The sequence below is a fragment of the Arvicola amphibius genome, chromosome 18 (assembly GCF_903992535.2).
Source record: "Arvicola amphibius chromosome 18, mArvAmp1.2, whole genome shotgun sequence".
NCBI lineage: Eukaryota > Metazoa > Chordata > Mammalia > Rodentia > Cricetidae > Arvicola > Arvicola amphibius.
In genome coordinates this window covers 23,138,344-23,162,018 of record NC_052064.1, presented here as the reverse complement: position 1 = coordinate 23,162,018, position 23,675 = coordinate 23,138,344, and the positions used below count along the sequence as shown (strand labels likewise).

Here is a 23,675-nt window from a genome sequence, read left to right as displayed (position 1 = left end):
GAGTGCCTTGATTAAAGGGGAGGACACTGGGCCAAAAAGGGCACAACTTGGCAGACAGTAGTCTTTTAAACTGGAGATAATGAGTAGGTGACTATTAAGTATGGTGCACACAAATATAATCTATCATCAGCCTTCTACTATACATGTGTCTGTATTGGGATGTTGACATCATTCTATCTTCTATCCAAAGGCAAGGCCAGTATCAGCTATACTATACTTGGGGAGTCACTTTTTGAGCTATTGAAATTTTGAGTAGAATGAATGTTGCTGTCCTCATTATCAAATTACTTTACTTTTTTGGTGTCTGTTGGGGAATGGTTCCAGGACAACCCACACCCAATAATATAGCTTTTAAAACTGTATAAGCCCCGTAATTTGTCTAGGGGTCAGTATACATTTTTGTAGCGTAGATTAATTTTCTAGGAAGTGATATTTTTGTTGCTCAATGCTTTAAGCTGAGAACATTTTTTGGTGGAATCTTATTTTTTGAAATATATTTCATGAAAGTATTCAAAGTTTAGAAAAATAGTGAGCAATTATTTTACCTGTAAAGCTTGTCTCTACAAGGCCCTGTGAATAAGTGTGGTTTTGGTTCTTCTTTTATCCTTTTGAAAACTGAATAAAACCAGAAATATTTATAAATTTCTACTGTTCTTTGCAGGGACACAAAGGTCTTGAAGGCCCCAAAGGTGAAGTTGGAGCAACTGGTGCCAAGGTATTTGTTCCACACTAACCCTGATTCAGTGCAGCTGCCCTGGGCAACACTGACCCTGACTCTGCAGCAATGTAGCTGCTGTGTGCAACCTTTAAAGAGGAAATATATGGAAAAGAGAGGGTCTTAAATAAACAAACAAACAAACAAACAAACAGCCAAGTAAATAAAAAGTCTCCCGGTTACTCCACTCTTTTCCAGGGATTTCCAGCCATTCTTTCTTTCCCAAAGTGATGGTTTTTAATTAAGTAGAGAAAATAGGGCAGAAGTTTTAAGGTCTTCTTAAGAGGAAAACATCATTGTGAGACATACGCATGTTTAAAATTTTTATTTCTCAATTTCCTACAAAAATTAACCTAGTTACCTTTAGTGTTGTGAAATGTTATCTGGGATTAATTGGACATGTCAGTGCCCCCTGACCAGAAGTGCGTCGTATATGCCAATCTTGTTCAAATACCCAGTTTTAGACTTTATTTCTATGGTAATTAAACTTTCGTTTAATTTTAAGAAAAGGTAGTAAAAACAAATTCTGAGCTTTTCCTTTGAAAGCACCCTTTTCAAATGTCTTTTTTGAAACCATGCCTTTAACATCGGCCTTTATGGAGCAGCATTTTGGTAACTGTACTTAGATTCCTCACACTGTGATGTACTTACTCTCTCCTTTGTTTTAGGGTGAAGCTGGCCCCACAGGTCCGATGGGTGCCATGGGCCCTCTGGTAATCCTCATCTTTATTTCTTTGCTTTTCATATTACAATAAGGAAATGTTCAAATAAAGATGCATATATTTGCTAGTAAATAATTTTGAAAGGTAGCCAATAGAAAAGCAGTCAAAGAAAAGCCGGCTCTCCATTGGAGGTCAGTCCTTCCTGGATTTCAATGCTTTTCTTTAGCACAGTCATGAACAATTACTCTTCTCTGTTTAGCCTTTAAATCCGTGTTATGTGAACTCTATTTGTATCGCGATTTGCATCTCCATAGATAAACAGATTTTTCACATTTCAAATTTTCTCCTTTTAATATTGCTTTTGATATCAATTATATTATTTTATTTTTATTTATATTGTGTCTAAATTGGATGAGAAGGTGAAATAAAACCATCACATAAACTCACATTAGTTATCTCATGAGATTCTTTTCTATGTTACTTGTAGGGACCAAGAGGAATGCCGGGAGAAAGAGGAAGACTTGGGCCACAGGGTGCCCCTGTAAGTATACCTAGATCACATACTTAATAAGAACTATGTTTAACTATTTTTCAGTTACACTTTAGTAGACATGCTTTTTAAATGAGAGCAATTGCAGGGCATATAACTTTATGGTTGGGTTATTTTCATTTTGGAACATACTTCAAGTTTGAAATATTAGACAGTGTGGTCTTACATTCTGAAAGCTTTGGAAAGAATTCAGAACACATCTTCCCCAGGTTCAGCTCTCATCATCCTTTGGTCTAGTCTCCATTAAACCTTCCCAAATGCCCGAGACAGCTATTGTAGGCTCAGCCCATTCCTTTACTCTGTAAGCTGTCTCAGTTCACGGTTGGAGACAACACTTACCAGTTGAGGGTGATCCCACCTCCATTTGATGCTAACTGACTAGCGAGGAATCCAGCTTAAAATATCTTCTGCCATGTCTGCCTTCTCATAGTATCTGATACCAGTGGACTCTGGGTCTTAGGTCCTTTTCTTAGACAACAGTTTGAAAGCTGTGCCTTGTTGATGAGAAATTGATGGGGGAATGTATTACAAAGCAAACCCATGAAATAAGGATAAGGAAGTAGGCTTGGAGAGAAGAAGCTGAGTAGCGTTGCAACAACAGCAAAGACCTCAGTAAATACCTGGGGAGCTAACTATCATCCTGTGTAGACATGACCAGAGAAAGGGCAGCAATGGGAAGTCTGCAGTCTCCAGGGAGAATCTGACTGTAGCCCTCAGCAGGTGTTGATTCAGCTGATTCAGGGGACCCTTCCATGCTACTCCATCCTGACAGGGACCTGTCTGAGACCCACAGAATTAATGTGAACTTGATTTTTGTTTGTGCTTCCTGTGCTCTTAGCTATTTTGTTTGTTTATTTTGCAAAAGCACTTGTCTTCAGAGTTAATCTGCTCGGTAAGAAAGTCAGGTTGCTCAAACTATCTTTGGATCAGAATTTACATGACATAGGGTGCTGCAGTTAAGTAAAGTGAATTTTTGGAGCTGTTTTCTTTCCTTAATCTTGAGGGTTAATTGTTTTTTGTTTGTTTGTTTGCTTTCTACTGATACAGGATAAATATGTTTACTGCTACCTTATAAAAAGGCATATATATATAATCTGATTTATATAAACTCATGCTTTTTAATCACCATTAGTTCAATGGCACTTGTTATTAGTCATCCTTAATATATTTTTTTCAATATTTTCATGGTAAACTGTTTGGGAAACAAATGAATAACTGTCAATGATGCAATTCTCTCTTTTAATTCTCTCTCTCTCTTTTTTAAAAATTAGGGACAACGAGGTGCCCATGGTATGCCTGGAAAACCTGGACCAATGGTGAGTTGTGTTGTTTTCATATTAACTAATTAATTGATCCACTATCAATTTGTATATTTTCACATTTATTTATTTATTCATTTATTTCTCCATTATTTTATTTATTTTTGTGTACTACACTTACAGAATTCTCACTGTATTGTAGACCATGGAATAAAAACATAACAAGCACAGATCTTATTTTTGAAAATTGATGTATTAATTAATATAGGTGTGGAATACTACAGTCGATGAATATAGTTGATGTAGTATAGTGAATTTGAAATACAGAGCATACAGGAGGATAGCTTAAACCTACAATATATGAAGGATGTAAAAAAAGAATTAAAAAGGAATAATTACCAAATAAAATCTTGAGTTATTGATACATAAAAGTCAAGAGGCTTATTCCATCATAATTAAATAAAATTCCATAATAATTTAATAAAAAAAATATGAGGAACTCAGGGAAATACTAATGAAAAGACTGAATTGGCAGGTAGGTAATAGGTCACACAGTTACATTTACTGTTAAGGAATGTTTGGTCTCTTTTCTACCGCAGGTATTGAGAAGCCACTCTGTGGCATTAAACATAGGCAGACATGACCAGAAGGAGCATCAGTTGTCAATGTTGTAGGTGGATGAAGGTGGTCAAGACCGAGTGTGAACACCATTAGCTTAATTCCAGAAAGGGACTGTAAAAGTGTAATCTAAATCTAGTATATTGGTAGTGAAGTTCAGCTGTTGGAAGAGTAAACATGACTTCAAGTAGCTGCACAAGATAAATTGTACTAATGTTACAAAACATTAAAGTGTGAGAGAGAATAGAGTTATTTGATCACACGGGTCAATTTTAAAATTTTAATTTTTTCCATAGTCCTAAAGTGAAATACAAATATATTAATCAAAATTCTTGACCCTGCGATTTTTCTTCCCCTTGCTACTCAAAAAATGAAGTGAAAGATAGGACAAAAATATATTTTTAAAGGCTTTTATTAATTCAAAACTTCTGTAAACAAAACACATTGTTCAAAGAAATGCAGTAATTTAGCACTGTCCAAAGCCATACCCTGTAAACTGGTTTACGCTGATCACTTCAGCTGTGCATCCTTATAGATTCTGGCAGTGTTACGCCACGTACACTAGTGTTATCTCCAGATGTTCTGGGATGTCATTTGTTCAGAACGAAATACGAGATTTTACTACAAGCTACAGCTGCTCAAGGACTGTCCTGGTGACTCAGTTAACACGAACAAACCAAGGCACACCTTTCGAGCGACAAATGTTTCCATTGTGACATCATCGATTTTATGTGGCACGATTAGAAAATTTGTGCTTTATAATGAGATTTATTTATTTTATGTGTAGGAGTATTTTTCCAAGTGTGTGTGTGTGTGTGTGTGTGTGTGTGTGTGTGTGTACCATATACATATCAGATATCCACATAGCTGTGAGCTGCCATGTTTATTCTGGAAACTTAACCCAGGTTTTCTCCAAAAGCAGCAAGTGATCTTTGTTGTTGAGCTGTTTCTTCTGCCCTGGAAATTCAATTTTTATGGTTGACACCATTGTATACATCTTTGAACACTACTTTAAGCCAATGTTGGATGACACTTATAGCATAATTACATTGTTTTGTATGATGTATAGATTGTTCATATCTGTTAAAAATACAGATTCACACCCTCTGAACAGAGAAATGATGTCATTGTATCATGATTAAAATCTGTGATTACTTTACCGGTTTCCTTTTTGTAGGGTCCTCTTGGTATACCTGGCTCTGCTGGTTTTCCAGGAAATCCTGGAATGAAGGTAAAGTAGTAATGGCATTTGATGAGTTGGGGTCATGTCAGTAATTGAAGAGTCTGGGGGGGGGGGATATTCTCTTTTTAATTGATTAATTGATTTTTTTCCCAGCCCAATCAGTTTCCCTTCCCTCCTACTCTTCTCCCAGTCCCTTCCTTCATCCACTCTTCCTCTTTTCTCTTCAAAAAAAGGACAGGTCTCCCATGAACATCAGCCAGCAAAAGTATATCAAGTTGTATTAAGACTCGGCACCTCCTCTCCTATTGAGGCTTGACAAGGCAACCCAGTAGGAGGATGGGGTCCCAAAAGCTAGTAACAGAGTTAGAGATGCAGCCCCTGCTCCCACTCTTAGCCCTATAAGAAGACCAAGCTATACAACTGTAACATACATGCCAAAGGCCTAGGTTAATCCAAAGCACAAGCTCTCTGATTGGAGGCTCAGGCTCTGTGAACTCCTATGATTCCAGGTTGGTTGATTCTGTGGATTTTCTTGTGGTGTCCTTGGGCCCTTTGGCTCCCATAACCCTTCTTCCTCCTCTTCCACAGGATTCCCCAAAGTCCACCTAAGGTTTGACAGTGGGTCTCTGCATCTGTTTTCGTCTGTGGCTGGCTGAAGTCTTTCTGAAGCAATTCAGATAGGCAATAATCTATGACTATAGCAGAATATCATTAGGACTCATTTATTGACTATTTTTTTTTTTTTGCTGGTCATGTTTAACAAGAAAAAGAGCCTAGAGTAATATGTTCACAGTCCTTATGCAAGGGAATTCAAAAAAGAAAATGGAAAAATGAACCCTGCTATATGATGTGCCATTAAACAAAAGTTACTTAAAGCCATATAATTGAACTCTACAGACAGACTCTTGAAATGGTTGTAAGATAAGAAAGAACAATTTTGAGCTGAGTGGACACTCTGTTCTTGGAGAGAGTGTGGAAAATAATCAAAGCGGACTGTTTTAAGCAATAGGAAGTCCAAATAAATTAGATCTTGCAAAAGCAAGAAAAGCTGTTCTGTCATAACACGCTGGCCGTTTCTCAGCCCCTCCCTGGACAAGCCCTTAAAGAAGGAAGTAGGGAGGACACTTGGCGTTCCATGTGGGAACGGATTAAGGCATTCTGAGGGTGTTGTGACACGGTTTGTTCTTTCAGTTCTTTGGGAGAGAGTCAAAGATTACAGTAGGAGGACAATAAGATTGCATTAGCCGAATCACAAATAAACTCAGAACACTGGTTCTGAGTTGCGAGCCTCGGGATCTGATTTCCCTCTGCTCCAGGATTGGTAACTCTCTTGGTCTTGAAAAAAAAAGATTTCCCCAGGACTTTCAACTTGCAAACGTGACTGCACCTATGGCCCCTCAGGAACTTCGCTGTGCCTCGTTTTCCAAAAGAATTCTGTCCAGGATCCAGTGTGACGATTTGTGTGAATGATCAACGTGGGGGCTGGGCCAGCCAATAAAGCATAGGTTCCTGCTTCCTGTCAGCCAATAAAGCATAGGTTCCTGCTTCCTGTCAGCCAATAAAGCATAGGTTCCTGCTTCCTGTCAGCCAATAAAGCATAGGTTCCTGCTTCCTGTCAGCCAATAAAGCATAGGTTCCTGCTTCCTGTCAGCCAATAAAGCATAGGTTCCTGCTTCCTGTCAGGAACTGTCCTCAGACTAAGTGGGAATTCAGACATAGAAAGGAAAGGTCATTTTCAGTACTTTTTCAGATATGAGAATCAATTAGTCAAGTTACTCTCCAGGCTGAGAGCTTTAAGTCGAAGTCTTAAGTAACTGGTCCCTGTTTTCATGGAGAATGTGTTCCTTTAGGACTCTAGTCTCTTGAAAAGTCTACATCCCTCTCCCTCTCCTTCCTTCCCATGCTCCCTCTCCTAATCCTCTTTCCTCTTCCTATTTCTCTTATGTAATACTGGCCCTTCTTCTTCCTCCCCTCCTTCCTTCTTCTTCTCCCCCTCCTTCCCTTTTTTTCTGAGCTATTTATTTGAGCAGGAGCAGGTATCTACTACTGTGATACACTCCCAGCCCTGAAGTCCAAATTTTAATAATACTGGTTCATGACTCAACCCCCCTTCATGCTCTTATTAAAACATAAAAAATTTCTTCATGCTTCCAGGGAGACTCCCCACCCTCAAACTGAGTGCTCTCTAGGCAAATAAGGAAAGAACACTCCCCATGCCTTCGTCTGTGCACTAGCGGAAAGCAGTGCCTTCTTACTGCACCTACAGCTGACATAGAGACTCTAGAGACTTGGGGTACTGCCCTGTACCCCTGTGTATCATTTGAGGCTATTGAATCCTTCTTAATGAAACTTAAACATGCAGTATGTTAGGTATATCTCAGAATTTATTTTACTGTCTTTGCCTCTTCACCTCCTCATTATAAAACCTCTGGGTCCTTGGTTGTCGTTATTTCTCTAAGACTATGTATGGATCAGCTTTAACATCCAGTCATTTGCATTTCAGTAAAGAGTGGAAGAAATTTAATATGTTTTATTATTATACATTAGCCTTCTAAAGCTTACAATTTTAGTTTTTACTGAAGAAATATGGATAGTCCGCTAAGGAATAGGCAGGATAAAATATAGGACCAAGCTTGAATTTTAGAGACACATATGAAAGGCTTGTGGTAAAAAATGTGTCTCAAAATTACATAAAAGAAACTCATACCAAATTTGCTTGTACCAATCCAAAGTTATCTGAGGATGATAGATTGGTACTTGCTATCTTTTTTGTTGTTGTTGTTGTTTTCGAGACAGGGTTTCCCTGTAGTTTCTAGAGCCTGTCCTGGAACTAGCTCTTGTAGACCAGGCTGGCCTCGAACTCAGAGATCCGCCTGCCTCTGTCTCCCGAGTGCTGGGATTAAAGGCGTGCGCCACCACCGCCCGGCTCGGTACTTGCTATCTTGAATATCATCTTGGACTGAAGTACAGGTTGCCATGGTTCTTTGCTCCACTATCCATGCTGATATTTTAATAGCTCCTAGTTCCCAGAAGAGAAGCTATTATTTATTTTGTTAATGCATTGGCTTTTTCTTTTACATTGCTAGAAGGTAACATGTTTATAAGCCACTTCAAAATCAAGTGTTTTCCTCTTTATTGAACAACTATGTCTCTGAAGGTCCATAAGTGAATGTTTAATGAGTCAGAGTATATTCTTTACTCTGAAACATGATTTTCTTTATTGCTTCTACCGAAAGGAAAGGATTTCTTGCCTCTAAATTGTAGAGTGAAATTTGTGTAATTTTACAGCGAGTTTAGTCCATTCGAAGTTATTGAGTCCTGTAACAAATTTTAGCTATGAAATAGCGGTAGGTTGTGGGGATACTCAGAAATCTTCTGTTGTCTTCCGTGTTTCAATCAAGCTTTAATTGTATGGTTCTTGGTTGGACTTCAGATGTCCGGTGCTTCGGGAGTTCCTTCTGCTCCTTCAGCCAATAGCCCTTAAGACACAAGCCCACTTGGCCGTGGTCTCTTAAGGGCTATTAGCTGAAGGAGCCCCCTGGTTTGCACTGAATATAAAGCTCATGGTAGCTTCAGATTGTAGATTTAACATGAAAAGCCCCAAATATACAATTACCTTTAGGCAACAATGCTAGTATTTTAATTAAGTTAATGTTTTCTTTTCCATCCCTCTAGGGAGAAGCAGGTCCTACTGGGGCCCGAGGCCCTGAAGGTCCTCAGGGGCAGAGAGGTGAAACTGGGCCCCCAGGTCCAGTTGGCTCTCATGGTCTTCCTGTAAGTGTCTCACGCCTCTAGGAGCTAGCCCAGGAAGATGCTTACTTATTACAGCATCAGAAGATGGAATTTATTTAATATAATCAATTCTAAATTAACACTCAGAAAAAGGACGCTTTACCTGCCAATGCATCTTCTTTCTCCTAGCTAACAGAAAAGGTTATCCACGAAAGTACTGTTTTGCTATAATAGTGTATTTTTTTGTTTGCAACTTTTCTGCCTCTCCTTAGATGATCTGAATACTATGTTAGCTGTGTCAGATACAGGTTAGTAGTTACAAAAGTGCTCCACGTACTTTTCAGGGTGCAGTGGGAACTGATGGAACGCCTGGTGCCAAAGGCCCCACGGTAAGTAACATTTCCATCCAGTGGTTTTCAAAGGGAAGCAATCCCTGGCTCTAGATTACTATGCTCATGTCACCCTTGCCGCTGGCAGGGCTCTGCTGGAACCTCTGGTCCTCCTGGCTTGTCGGGACCTCCTGGATCTCCTGGCCCTCAGGGCAGCACTGGACCTCAGGGAATCCGAGGACAACCGGTATTGTCTCAAATTCTTTTTATAAATGTTTTCAGATTTTAATTACATCATTTCCCCTTTCCTTTTCCTTCCTTCAAACTCTCCCATATACCCCTCTTTGCTATCTTTCAAATTCATGGCCTTTTTTCTATTAGTTTTTTTTATGTACTCATATGTATGTGTGTATGTATGTATGTATGTGTGTATGTATGTGTGTATGTATGTATGTATGTGTGTATGTATGTATGTATGTATATATGTATGTATATGCTGGGCATGAGTGACAGTGCTTGTAATCCTAAAGCTTGGGAGATGGAGACAAGAGCAAATCTGTCAATTCACCTCCATACAAGTACATACATGTACTTCACATGAACATGCACAGAAATTATTACATTTCATTTTAATACTAATTCAGCATAGACTCAACAGCCCATTCATTGCACTTAATTTTTATTTCTTTCTACTATTGATATTTTATTTTAGGGTGATCCAGGAGTTCCAGGTTTCAAAGGAGAAGCTGGCCCAAAGGGAGAACCAGTAAGCCTTCATGATTTTAATGACGAAGAGTATTAATATTGTCTAGAGGTGTATTGCTTGAATGTTTCATGTATGTAAACTAGCAATGGCATAAAATAATTATTTAATATACTTTAAATTTTTGCTGACTAAATTAGGTGAGTTGACTTACTTTAACTTAATGAATAACTCTTACTGGAACCCATGCTTCTGTTTTAATAGGGGCCACATGGTGTCCAGGGTCCCATAGGCCCACCTGGTGAAGAAGGCAAACGAGGTCCTCGAGGTGACCCAGGCACAGTTGGTCCTCCAGGCCCAATGGGAGAAAGGGTATATTTGAATAATAAAATTAATTTTCCTCTTCTTTCCTGTGTGCGTGTTTTGGGAGGTTGCAGGTGTAAATTTGTGACTAGGAAGGAACCATAAATAAGTTAGGAGACAGGGGCTGGAGAGATGGCTCAGAGGTTAAGAGCACTCACTGCCTGCTCTTCCAAAGGTCCTGAGTTCAATTCCCAGCAACCACATGGTGGCTCATAACCATCTGTAATGAGGTCTGGTGCCCTCTTCTGGCCTGCAGGCATACAGACAGAATATTGTATATAAAATAAATAAATATTTAAAAAATAAGTTAGGAGACAATGAAGAGGTCTTGGAGAGCTTATGGAATTTATCTATGTCAAAAGAGCCAAGCATTTATTTACGTTTCTCTCATCTGTTCAACATTGGCTGTCTAATTAGTGTAAGCAAACTGGGGCTTTACGTACTCAGGATGCATCAGCAAACAAGAAGCCTGGGGTCCTCATCCTCATGGGGCTGTAGGGAACAGGTTTACTTAACTGGGTGGTAAGCAGTAAGTCGGCAGGTAAATAAAACATTTTCATGAGTGCCCCATCGAGTATTAAATAATTGATAGCATGTGGAGTATAACAGGGACAGGTGATGGGGAGGTGGGGGAGGAGACAGATGTATAACAGGGACAGGTGATGGGGAGGTGGGGGAGGAGACAGGTGTATAGCAGGGACAGGTGATGGGGAGGTGGGGGAGGAGACAGGTGTATAGCAGGGACAGGTGATGGGTAGGTGGGGAGGAGACAGTGTATAACAGGGACAGGTGATGGGGAGGTGGGGAGGAGACAGGTGTATAACAGATAGGGGATGGGGAGGTGGGGAGGATATAGGTTTGTTTGAAGAGGTAGCAGTTTAGCCTAGCATAGAACAGATGCTTGTGACAGAACATGGGGGTGGAGCACTCCCATTCCCAGCAGAGGTGACAGGAAAGGACTAGGTGGTTTTAAGAGTAGAAAAGGTTGTTGTTTTATATATATATATATATATATATATATATATATATATATATATGAAGGGACTGTCATCATCAAATATTTGTGTACAATTTTAGCGAAATCCAAGGTTTTCTTCCCCTATAAGATAGTATGAAGCATGCTAACACTGGCATTTTGATTACAATAGACATAGATTTTTGCTTCCTGGGTCTACATATTAATTTTTTACTGTGTTTATTTTAAAATTGATTTTTAGAAGTTTTCTGGAATATTTGTTTTAATACTCATTTTCTTCAAATTCTCAATTAAAAATTTGAAAAAAATTCTCAATTTTTTTTCTAGTAAGATTATCTTCTTTATATTTATTTTTGCTGGGTTAACTTGATCAGAACTCTGAAAGCCTGTTAATAGCAAAGTAAAATCTATTCACTAGTCACATCATACAGTGAACAACAGGATCTCAGAACTGCATTTTGGTTCATTGCAGGGTGCTCCTGGCAATCGTGGCTTTCCAGGGTCTGATGGTTTACCCGGACCAAAGGTAAGATCACAGCAAGGCTGGCATTTCCAGAATGGGCATGTGTCCCTGGCTCATATGAGTTCATACCCATAAGGGACATAGACGCAGGTATTGGCTTAACTCCAAACCTGCCCTGTCTATATTTTTTTTATTTTTCTTTTTAGTACTAGGAGGTCCTGGGAGATGGATGGTTGTTTGAATTAATACTAGCATTAGTGAGGCCTGGCTTCCAGACTTTCAAGGGTTACTTCTGAGAACAAAAGGTTGTAGGGCTTTAGTTTGGGTGATGTAACCTTTAGATGAGATTTAAACTCTAAAATTTTTTCCTTATTAGAGTGGCGCTGTGATTTCATCTTTCTTTCTTTAATACTGGATAAGGTCATTTCACAGTGGGTACAAGTTAGAACAAAATGTTCAGCGACGTTGCTTTCAAATGCATCGCTGTCAAATCTCTGACAAAATGGTTGCATATTCATGTGTATCTGGGAAATAAGAACTTAATGTCTTCTGGCTTTGTTTCAACTCTGCCCTGTCTGTCTTCTTTGGAATAGGGTGCTCAGGGAGAGCGTGGTCCTGTAGGTTCTTCGGGGCCTAAAGGAGGTCAGGGAGACCCAGGACGTCCAGGTGAACCTGGGCTGCCAGGTGCTCGGGTAAGAACTCTGTCAACATCCAAGTACTTCTGCGTTCATGGAGGTTCATTTTCCCGTGTTTATGTTTAGCTTGCTTTACGCCATAGAGCATCATTTCAGAAGTATATGGGCTATATTTTACAAACATTGATATGCTATTTTTGACCTGTCCATAAAGTACAGTCCTGTCTAAGGACCATTTTAAAGGCATACACACTGCTCTTTCTGGGAACAGTATCTCTTTGCAACTTCTAATTTTTATTCTGAAAAAAAAAAAAAAAAAACCCGGCTGGACCTTTGGTAAAGAAAATTGTTCGTTCTATTTAAGAAAACATCATTTAACATTTTATTCAAACAGTGAAACTGCCCATCCGTTTAGTTGGTTACAATAAAGTATCGCGGTTCTGTTTAAAGTCTTCCCACCAGTGGCTGTTCGCAACAAATTAACAGTCCATTTTCCTTGTCAGGGTCTGACAGGAAACCCTGGGGTTCAAGGCCCTGAAGGAAAACTCGGGCCTTTGGTAAGTAATTGGAGTGATTCCATAACACTTCCCAGTATATGCGTAAGTTATTTATTTATCCTGGCAGTGGTGGCCACGACTACATTCGTAAGTGTCCCATGGCAACAGCTTCTTAGTATCTATGAACTTTCACACTGAGCAAAATGTAAGCTAACTTTTCTTCATTAGGTGTTTAAAATTGAAATTTATTCAGTAAAATAATGTCCTTTAATATTGCTAAACTTGTCTAACATTGTTCTCTTTCCCTGGTGGCCCTTCTACTTTTCCATGTTCTAGAAATAAATAACTTGTCAGGGTATGCATCCGGATGCGGAATCTCTTCTGTAATGTGAACTGGGGGAGTTTAAATATTTATGACCACAAAACAGAGGATGAAGAAAGGGAAAGCCTGCCCCTTAACATGAGAGGGCCAGGAGATGGTGGCAAGGAGGCTTATGAATGGAGCAAAATTAGAATTTCTGCTCTAAATGTTCAACGTGCCTCAGGGCTTTATAAAAACAAAACAAATTAAACCAGGCCAAACAACAAACACCTATCTGACAGTTCTCACTCACTAACATATAAACCTAAGGAAATTCGTTTTTAGTTAAGATGACGTTGATGATTAGCCACATCCGGTGGCAATGTGGACAGAGCGGTGCTTAGAACTCAACTTACCTGCCTGCTGTCTGTCAATTCCGCAGGGTGCTCCCGGGGAAGATGGACGGCCGGGTCCTCCAGGCTCAGTTGGCATCAGAGGACAGCCTGGAAGCATGGGCCTTCCAGGCCCCAAAGGTAGCAGTGTGAGTACAGCCAACAGCGCTTAACAGTTGCCGGGAGCCTGCAGCTGGAGATCGGGACAGGGGGCTCCAACTGAGCAAATTTAGAATAGTGCCCCTGTATCTTTTAGGGTGACCTTGGAAAACCAGGAGAAGCGGGGAATGCTGGCGTTCCGGGACAAAGGGTAGGCATCCATTTTCTGGTATTGAATAAAAAAAAAAAAAGATATAAAACCATCAAAATTCCGATGGCCTCACCTGAAATGTTATGTCCGTGTAATCCTAGGGGGCTCCTGGCAAAGATGGAGAAGTTGGTCCTTCAGGCCCCGTGGGGCCCCCGGTATGTGACTTGCTTCGATGACATTATACATTGCGTTTCTCAGTGTTTCTCCAAGGTTTTCATGAATAAGTTTCAGGGAAGGGAATGAGGAAATAAGGGAATGAAGGTGAATTTCAGTTGTCTTTTGTTTTATTCCTCTGATGTATTGCTCCCTCCTACTTGGGTAAAAAGACTGATCTCATTTTAAACTGTAAAACGGTATCTAGTGGCAAAGGTTGTTACCCCATAAATGCCATAGTTGAAGAATTTATCAGCTCTCGAAAATAGTGTTTGCAAATATTTTAATGTATTCATTTAAATGTATAAATGCATACATAATTCCACCTACATTATAAAAATGTATCTTGTAAAAATGCATTTAATTTGGCTGGTTTTGAAAAGGTAAAAAGAAAGAATGCTCATATTTTGATTCTGTGTTTTCATCCTGAGTTTGTTTTAATTGTTTATCAAAGATGTTTTGACATATTGAGTTTTTATGGGGTCAGTTTATGTATCCTCTCAAATGTTGAAATAGCTTTTGTTAATAGTCCTATAGGAAATTAACAATGGATAGGAAGAAATGTCAATAGAAATACAACCCTTTAAGTTGGATGTAGGAAATAGTGGGTTTCCTATAGTCTATCTATAGTTGGCTTTAGGCTTTTTGTATTTGAATTAAAAACAAAACAAAACAAAACCTAAAACCATTCTATAATTTCTTCACTAGCTTTTTAAATGAAATGGTCTCACTTTGAAGGACTTCAAACAGTGGGATTTGGTGACTCTTATTACTAGGGTGTTATCTGACTGATACATAGAGCAGATGTCTGCAAGAAATACAAAGAGATCAATACCCCTGGTTCACGTAAACAGAAAACAGACGTGAACATCTGGTGGGATTTATACTGTTTTTCTTTTCTCTTTTACTTTTGTTCTTAGGGTTTAGCTGGGGAAAGAGGAGAGCAGGGTCCTCCAGGCCCTACTGGCTTTCAGGTATGTATTAATTTAGATTTTTATTATTCTATGAATTGTTTTAAAAATACACACACACATACGCACACACACACACACACACGCACGCACACACATGCACACACACATACACACATGCGCAGACACGCGCGCACACACACACGCACGTGTGCACACACACACACGCACACACACACATATTATGGAAAGTAGCCAGTTGTGGATGCTGAACCTGCACGCAGACTGAGTCAGAGGGGTTGCTATGAGTGCACAGCCAGCCTGTGTGACCTATTAAGTTCCAGGCCAGACAAGACTGTAGAGTGAGACCATATATGCATGAGAACATGTGTGTGCATGTATACGTGCACATGATACAATGCTTGAATGTGGCAGAGTCCTCTAATTTTCAGACATCATCTTTTAGGATAGTTGTGTGTAACCAAATACTGTTGCTCAAAGATAGGGAATGACCTTCCTCTGAACAAAATGATTAACCACAAAGCTGGTAAGAAATTAATGATAATAGAATGTTCTCAGCATCTCAACAGGTTCATTAAGCTTAATCTTACCTGATTTTATTGGTATCGTTACTAAAACTTGTTCAGAGAATGCTTCTATATGGTAAACATTATTTATGGGCATTAAAAAATTCAGTTTGTGGAAACATCAGGCCTTCTACCAATATTATTCGACCAGTTCAAATGTGCTAGAGACAAAACAAACACGAAGAGCCTTGTATTATATTCTTATCCTAATTTTTAAGTGGTATGTGTAAAGAAGAAGCTAGCCTTAAAAGCCAGGTAGGCTCTGTGCCTTGTAATAGGTGACTTTCCTAATGTATCTGGAGACTATTTTTCATAACGTTTGCTCAATATGTCCATGCAACGTCTTTTGTATTGAAGTGAAATAAAGTATAAAATGTAAACTATTTGGTTTGGTAGCTGGTAAAACTTTCAGTGACTCACGAGATTTATTTGTCACTGCTGCTTTAGGGGCTGCCTGGGCCTCCAGGGCCTCCCGGGGAAGGTGGAAAGCCAGGTGATCAAGTAAGTTTTTGAAATGATAGCATCGAGACTATAAGTTGGTAGATTATAATATCATCTTTGATGAGTGAAGCCCTAGTTTTGTTCAATGATTCAATTATGTCCACTGACAGGTGAAGATGTTTTGCGACTTCCTCAGTTCCTCTTTTGAACTCAACTCACTTGCTTTTTTATGTGTTTTATGCCTAAAATATCACTAGATCACGGTCTGAAATTGCTATAGGCATTTAATGGCAGATGGATTTGCTCTTTTATCTTTGAGCGATTAATTTGCTTATTACCGTTCAATAAGCATTTGCTCAGCATTCTGTGTGCTCGGCTCTGTTAAGCACACCACCTTCTCAGCTGGAGAGTTGGTTGCAGACTGTGGAACTCTGTATTTCCAAATAATAGAAGAGACAGAATATTGGAAAACAGTATAGTAACAGGATGGTCCAAATGCTACAGCAGGGGAGACACTATATGTATAGAATTCTTGCTATAGGAAGACTTTCCAAAAGTAATATTGCACATAAAATATGAAGGCTAGAAGATGGTAAAATATTTCAGGAAGTGGGAATGGCGAGCATAAATGCTTGCTGAGTAATTTCAGGACTGTAAAAATGCAGTGTCAGAAGTGTGAGCACAGGACAAAGTGGTGGAGATAAAGTTGGAGGTGTGAACCAGGGACCTGATTGAAGGGAGTCCTACTGGGAGCTTCATTTGGTCATTTTTAGAGCACAGGGAAACTGGTAAAAGACTTTTAAGTAGGAAGCACTGCAGCTGGACATGGGCTTCAGGACCACGGTGCCATAGTGAGAATGAAACACTTCCGAAAAGAAATCTGGAAGCGGGCTTGATAAAGCTTTCATCTTGTTTTTCTTTTTAAATTATCCTTCTTCTCTCAATACATATTGACCACAGCTTCCCCTTCCTCCACTCCTTCCAGTCCTTCCTCTCTACCTCCCATTTCCCTCATCCACTTATCCTTCCTTTCTCCTGAACAGCCCTCCCAGGGATAGCCACTGAGCAAGGCATCGACAAGTTACAGTAAGACCAGACACAAACCCCCTATACCAAGGCTGGATGAGGCAAGCCAGTAGGAGAAACAGGATCCCAAGAGCAGACAAGAGTCAGAGACATCCTGTTCCCACTGTTAGGGTTCCCCAAGCTTCTTAAAGGAAGAAGTTTTGAAATAATTTTGATGCTATTTTGGTCCCCAAATTTCTCTCTCTCTCTCTCTCTCTCTCTCTCTCTCTCTCTCTCTCTCTCTCTCTCTCTCTCTCTATATATATATATATATATATATATATATATATATATGTGTGTGTGTGTGTGTACATATATATATATGTACACATATATGTATGAATATATATGTATAATATAGAATGTTCATACACACACACACATATATATATATTAGATTCAATATAATTGAAATTCAGTTAGTTGAAATGACCGGATATTATGTTTTTTGTATGTTACTTTTCTACTATTTAAACCCTTCCCAATACTATGTTTAAAAAATATGCTATAACTATGTTCTGTTATCTCTGAAGAATCTGATATACTATTTTTGTGAGAGAATATTCTATACATTCTCACTGCCAAAAAATCAGACATTTGGGTTAATAAAAATCTTTTCAGAAAATATATTTCCTCAATTGTAAAGGTATACATATTTTCACACTTTAGTATTTATCATAATAGCACACTGCAGAACATATGATGTTTGATCTAGAAATATTTGTAATAATACAAGAGCTTCCATTTTTCAAATTGTCTAGGGTGTTCCTGGAGAGCCTGGAGCAGTTGGCCCCTTAGGACCTCGGGTAGGCATTTTCCGTTGTGTGATTCATTTTGTTTCCCATTGGCTACAGAATAAAAGGAAGTCTTCTATCTTAAAGGGTGTTATATTTTAAGTATTAAGCTGTTCTATTCTTTGAAAAATTTATGGGATACCTGTCTTGTCTCATGAGTATAAATTATCTTTAGTTCATGTTCATGTCTTTGTACTAAATTAGAAAACCTGAGCCATTAGTGGCTCCATTATAAAAAAAATTTTTCCAGTCGAATTGTGTAGGCACTTCTAAAATTCGTTTTAGGTTAATATTAAGGTTATCTGACATTCTGATGTCATACTAGGGAGAAAGAGGGAATCCTGGAGAAAGAGGCGAGCCAGGAATAACGGGGCTGCCCGGGGAGAAAGGCATGGCTGGAGGACACGGCCCTGATGGTCCAAAGGTAAGTGCAGTCCTGACCTGGGATTCCAGAAAACTCTAGACCTTACCAGCTGTCCCTGGAATGCACCTTCGCTTGGTCTACTGGGATAACTTGATTGAATTATTTTTACTTCAGCAAATCTTTAGTGGTTGCATCTTGGGCTTTTTCTGGCAACTAGAAAGTGAGCTTTCTATGGTGGGGAGGAGGAGCCCAGGCACAGGATGCTCTGTCGTACATGCATGAGCTCCCAATGCTTGTACATTTCGTGGGTAACATATGCAAATTAACAGGGATGAGAAATGGGAAAAATTACTTGTTGGGAGCATCTATGAATGAAAGAGAAAAAAAATAGAACATCATAGTTTTAGTAGGTGAAGCAAACCATGTGCTCATGTTCTTCATCTTGACTCCATGACTAGTTACTGCCTGTTTGCAAATCTATAGCTTTGGATATAGTGCAGCATAGAGAACATGCCTGTGTGTGTATGTGTGGAACTCAAGTGGAATTTCACATGATTATATGACTAAGAGGTCTTTAACATCGCCAAGGTCCAGGATGACAGAGCAAAGCCAATCTCCATTTGATTGTGCAGTTTTCTGGGAACCAGCTTAATCTTTCAGGTTTTCCAAGGAAACAGTGAAGTGTTCCTTTTCCCTAAACACAATATCTTCTTTATTAATGTGTCTGTCATGGTCAGTGGGGGGAGGGGAAAAGCAAGGGCAATTCAATTAATTTTATTTGAAAGGACATTTATTTTTCTTTTTATTTGAATTAGTGTTTCTCTATAGAGACAGGTTGGGTGTGGGTCATGAAACTAGGACCGTGAGAACCATGGGGAGGGGACTAATGTTGACTTTGGGGAGGGTAACATGTCACGTATGTGACAGGAAAGTAAAAAAGAAGCCCCTGCAAGTGGTATAGTACAAGAGATGCCAAGAGGGTTGGAGAGGTATAAGTAGGATCATCAAAGAGAAATTATCTTCAAAATTCTACAATGAAATCTAATATTTATATACTAATTGCAAATAAAAATTAAATCTACATTGTTTTCAAGAAATCCCACAATAACACAATTTCCCCAAGTACTAAATCTGAGCATTGAGATTTAATTTAATTGCTAACATTAAATTAGACTTTAATTGCTTTAGACTGATTAAAACAGCAACTTCACAGGTTTTGGTATTAATATACTAATACAATCTCATCATTTATTCATTTTAGGGCAATCCAGGTCCTACTGGGACCATTGGAGACACAGGGCCACCAGGTCTTCAAGGCATGCCAGGAGAAAGAGGAATTGCAGGAACCCCTGGCCCTAAGGGTGACAGAGTAAGTCCTGCTTTTTGCTATTTAACTTTTCCAGTGTTTGTATTTAGACTTTCTACAATAATGACTTTCTAAGCAGCCTTTTGTCTCTCTCAGCCTGAGTGATAAGTCATTTCTTCTTCTAGTCGTCTTTATTTATTTAGAGTATGCCTAGTCAGGTGCTGTTGTAGTCTGCAGCTGGTCGAGCTGTGATGGAGGCATGAAGCTTCATCTGGAGTACAGGAGGCACAATTAAACGAACAGCTGCTACTTTGTATTTTTCCAGGGTGGCATAGGAGAGAAAGGTGCTGAAGGAACAGCTGGAAATGATGGAGCAAGGGTAAGGGAAAGGTTATCTTCTCGAACGGGCTACAAACTTACATTATTGTTCATTGGCCTATGAAATTGCTTTAGATTTTAACAGTAACGTTACTCATGCTGATTTATCGTCAAGAATGTAAAACGATGCTGTTTGAGACTTGATGCAGATTAGCAGGGGGTACTTATTTTACTTACTCTGCTTTCTAGCAATGCAACAAATAAATAATAATGTCATGGACCATACAAAGCTATCTTTATATCTACCATGCTCATAAAATGTTTACGATAGAGCAGAGCAAATAGAATGATTGCTTTATTTGTAGTAAGTGCAATACATTGTTTTAGGAAAGAGGCATTTGTTGTAAAAAAAAAACCAATAATATGTTTTCTCTACATTAATAACAGCTCCCCTATACAAACAGGGTACTTTTATTTACTATGCATATAAGCAATGAGCTGGGTTTTTTTTTAAACTCAGGTTTCAGGAAGTGTTCTAGGAAAATCATTAGAGGAATATGTTTTCTGTTATAGATCTGGAGAAAACAAAAACCTTTTGTCAAGAATATACAAATAAGAAGTAAATTTTATGCTTTCCATTCTTTCAGTAATGGATATAGAACTTTCAGGACAAAAATATTGAGGTACCTGTGAAGAAGAAGCAAAAAATTAACAGAGCACTTGTTCCTAAAAAACTCCCAAAATCTATCCACTTAAATATTGTGATTATGTGTCCTGACGTCCCAGGTCCTGCACCAGGTGGTGGCTGTCCTACACTACACATGGTCAGGACTACATCAAAAGCAGCGAGCCTTGATGTGAATGCCTCTTTCATCTTAAACACTGAGGCCTGCTTAGTGTAATTGAATTTATAATAATAGAATTACATTTTGTTATTATCCTAAAATTTAAGAGAATATTACAAAAGAAAATCCAATTTTCAATCGATACCCAGATTTCAAAATAGATACTAGTAAAATTAAACAGGTTGTAAAATCAAAGAAACATTGCCAACGAAAGCTGCTAATTTAGATCCAATTTGAAGATGGTTTCATGTAGAGAAATCTAGCTGCTAGTATATGAACAACATGGCACAAGTCATAAGAAGGCAGAGGTGCTGTCATCTGTGGTAGATAATGACTTGCAAAAAAGTAATCATGCTACAAAAATATAGCTGTCTTTCTTGCTTACTTATTTAAACGTGGAAATTTCTGTACATGTCTTTCCTCAGTGTACCTATGTCCTGTTAATTTACAGGGTCTTCCAGGTCCTTTGGGACCACCAGGTCCTGCAGGCCCTACTGGAGAAAAGGTAAGCCGAACGATATCTCTGTGCACTTCAAAATGACAAGGCCCAAAGTGTTGCTGTTTCTCAGACTCTGATTTACCTGCACGTTGTGCCTGGTGTTTTTCAACTGTGTTGTGCACTGGATACTTAGTTGTCTAAAATCTGCTTTCTAGGGTGAACCTGGTCCTCGAGGTTTAGTTGGCCCTCCTGGCTCGCGTGGCAATCCTGTAAGTAAAAAATCTTTAATTTTCTTTAGTGAGAGGTTGAACACTAAAAGAATTTTTCTTTGGTTGATCTATCTATCTGTCTGTTTGTCCATCCATCTATTCATCCATCATTTAGATCTATTCATTCATCTATTCATCCATCTATTCAACCATCTATTTATCCATCTATCCATCGATCTATTCATCCATCATCCATCCATCATCTATCTATCTATCTATCTATCTATCCCTGTCTGTCTAATCTTTAATGTAACTTTTATGCTTATTGTGTTAGGTTATTTACAATTCCCCAGTTTTCAAATTTTATTGCCATTAAACTTAAAAAATTATCAGCTGCATAGTCTATTAAATCTAGGCACGTCGCTTTTCTCTAAGCAACTGAGTTTCTTTGATCTCAAGAATTTTGTTCAGTGTCCTCCAGTTTAATATTTAACTTAAGGCTCTTCCTCAAGCAATGCAGTTGACTTCTCTACATACAGTTAGCTACATAAACTGTATATTATGTACGAAAACTTCATTATTACTTGTCTCCTTTTAGGGTTCTCGTGGTGAAAATGGTCCAACTGGAGCTGTTGGTTTTGCTGGACCCCAGGTAAAATTTTCAAATGTTTCTAACTTACAAGTTAAAACTCTTCTTGGTAGAAGAGTTTAAAAGTCTTATTTTTGTATGCCTTAAGTTATATTAAAATCTTTAAATTTTAAAATAATCTGTGTATTATTTAGCATATTTTGATAGGTGGAACAAAAGCTGATGTTTATAATATTTTAGTGAATGTAATTATTTTCTATGATAAATATATGCTAAAAAATTTTGAGAAAGGTTTAAAGAAGATATGAGTTTTTTATACCATGTTTAATTACATAGCAATGTTTTATAACACTAAATGCCATGTTAATAGTAATTATTATGAAAATTTTGTTCATGATTCTTAAAGATATTTACTCATTTGAAAAATTGCATTTAGGGTCCTGACGGACAGCCTGGAGTCAAGGGTGAGCCTGGAGAGCCAGGCCAGAAGGGAGATGCTGGGTCTCCTGGACCACAAGGGTTGGCAGGATCACCTGGCCCTCATGTGAGTTAAAAAATTTAAAAAGGAAATCTTGATACCAGGTCCCGATATAAACAATGCACATGCACTTGACCTCATTTTGTGATCTTTTGGTTCTTCCACGTAGGGTCCTCATGGCGTCCCTGGACTGAAAGGCGGTCGGGGAACTCAGGGTCCACCTGTGAGTCTCTTTCCTGTTCTGGGAATTGTGCACAGCCTGTTGAAAATATCGAATGTGTCCTGGTTATAAAAAAGTTGTCATCTAAGGATGTAGTGACACATTGTCTTACGTATCAGCTGTATTACAGAGCAAAGGGTGCTTAGCTTAACGTGGAAATCTGGGTGAAAGTCAGTGTTGTTAGTTGTGAAAATTCAACTGCTCCATATGAAGCAGAAGTTTATATATCAAAGTATCATATGTTTGATATTTATATATCAAAGTATTATATGTTTGATATTTATATATCAAAGTAAAAATACCTTGTGTAATTGATTACACAAAAGAACCTTTGTAGCTTTAGCTGTATTTTTATATGTTAAAAATAAAAGTCAAAACAGAAAAACTGTTTGACTCTATCAGTTAATCCAGATTCATTTGAGGCACGAGAAGCATATAATGCTACGTGATCATAAATACGAGAAGGAATCAACAGGCCCTAAGCCTCCTGTGTGTGAGATATAGGCTTCAGGAAAACAAAGAAATCACTTCTTGTCTGGACTGATTGTATGGTATTTTGTTCTTAGGGTGCTACAGGATTTCCTGGTTCTGCCGGCAGAGTTGGGCCTCCCGGTCCTACTGTAAGTCCACTTACACTTAAATCATTGTTAGTACATTTAACCCATGTCCTTGTATGTGCGCCACCACACATGTGACATTCTAATTGTCATTTTTATTTAACCTCTTACTGATTTGTTTTCCTCTTTGTAAAATCTTCTTGCAGTCATAGTGATATCTCACCAAAACAAATCCAAAGTTACCAGTCAAGGAACTTGGAAGAGATTATTTGCACATTCTTTCTAAGCTACTGTCTGACCACGACTCTGTTTGAATACTACATACTCTTTTGTTCTGTGCTAATAATGCATCTCTGAAACTTTCTTCTTAAAAGTTCATTCTTTAATGTGTATGTGTGTGTGTACCGTGTGCATGCAGGAGCTGATGGAGGCCAGAGAAGGTGTCGAATCCTCTGGGAGTAGGGTTAGAGGCATCTGTGCTTATCATGTGGGGGCTGGGCATCAAACCATGTCATACTCAAGAGCCATGGGGGCTCTTGATAGCATCACCATCGCACCAGCCCCTGAGAGTTTCTTTAGTAAATCCTGTCATAAGACCAGTTCAGACCAGTCAAAATAAAATAAAACAGTATAATCTATAGTTGGAACAAAACCTTAAATGTTTGAAAATTGAAATTAATTTCATAGCTCTTAATAATGAGAGGTTAAATT

At 38.6% G+C, this 23,675-nt stretch overlaps 1 protein-coding gene across 1 annotated transcript in view; it reads left to right on the top strand.

Annotated features, from left to right (window-relative positions):
* The window catches only part of Col5a2 (collagen type V alpha 2 chain), a 126,377-nt gene that overhangs the window by 85,067 nt on the left and 17,635 nt on the right, over window positions 1-23,675 (top strand). Inside the window, exons 14-41 of the mRNA XM_038315320.1 lie at window positions 662-715; window positions 1,384-1,428; window positions 1,865-1,918; window positions 3,199-3,243; window positions 4,982-5,035; window positions 8,663-8,761; window positions 9,064-9,108; window positions 9,197-9,295; window positions 9,761-9,814; window positions 10,016-10,123; window positions 11,563-11,616; window positions 12,147-12,245; window positions 12,692-12,745; window positions 13,429-13,527; window positions 13,635-13,688; window positions 13,790-13,843; window positions 14,762-14,815; window positions 15,787-15,840; window positions 17,607-17,651; window positions 17,965-18,063; window positions 19,265-19,372; window positions 19,635-19,688; window positions 20,924-20,977; window positions 21,127-21,180; window positions 21,719-21,772; window positions 22,146-22,253; window positions 22,357-22,410; window positions 22,974-23,027. Coding sequence (XP_038171248.1) covers window positions 662-715; window positions 1,384-1,428; window positions 1,865-1,918; window positions 3,199-3,243; window positions 4,982-5,035; window positions 8,663-8,761; window positions 9,064-9,108; window positions 9,197-9,295; window positions 9,761-9,814; window positions 10,016-10,123; window positions 11,563-11,616; window positions 12,147-12,245; window positions 12,692-12,745; window positions 13,429-13,527; window positions 13,635-13,688; window positions 13,790-13,843; window positions 14,762-14,815; window positions 15,787-15,840; window positions 17,607-17,651; window positions 17,965-18,063; window positions 19,265-19,372; window positions 19,635-19,688; window positions 20,924-20,977; window positions 21,127-21,180; window positions 21,719-21,772; window positions 22,146-22,253; window positions 22,357-22,410; window positions 22,974-23,027 — 1,863 coding nt within the window. The remainder of the gene's footprint in view (window positions 1-661; window positions 716-1,383; window positions 1,429-1,864; window positions 1,919-3,198; window positions 3,244-4,981; window positions 5,036-8,662; window positions 8,762-9,063; window positions 9,109-9,196; window positions 9,296-9,760; window positions 9,815-10,015; window positions 10,124-11,562; window positions 11,617-12,146; window positions 12,246-12,691; window positions 12,746-13,428; window positions 13,528-13,634; window positions 13,689-13,789; window positions 13,844-14,761; window positions 14,816-15,786; window positions 15,841-17,606; window positions 17,652-17,964; window positions 18,064-19,264; window positions 19,373-19,634; window positions 19,689-20,923; window positions 20,978-21,126; window positions 21,181-21,718; window positions 21,773-22,145; window positions 22,254-22,356; window positions 22,411-22,973; window positions 23,028-23,675) is intronic.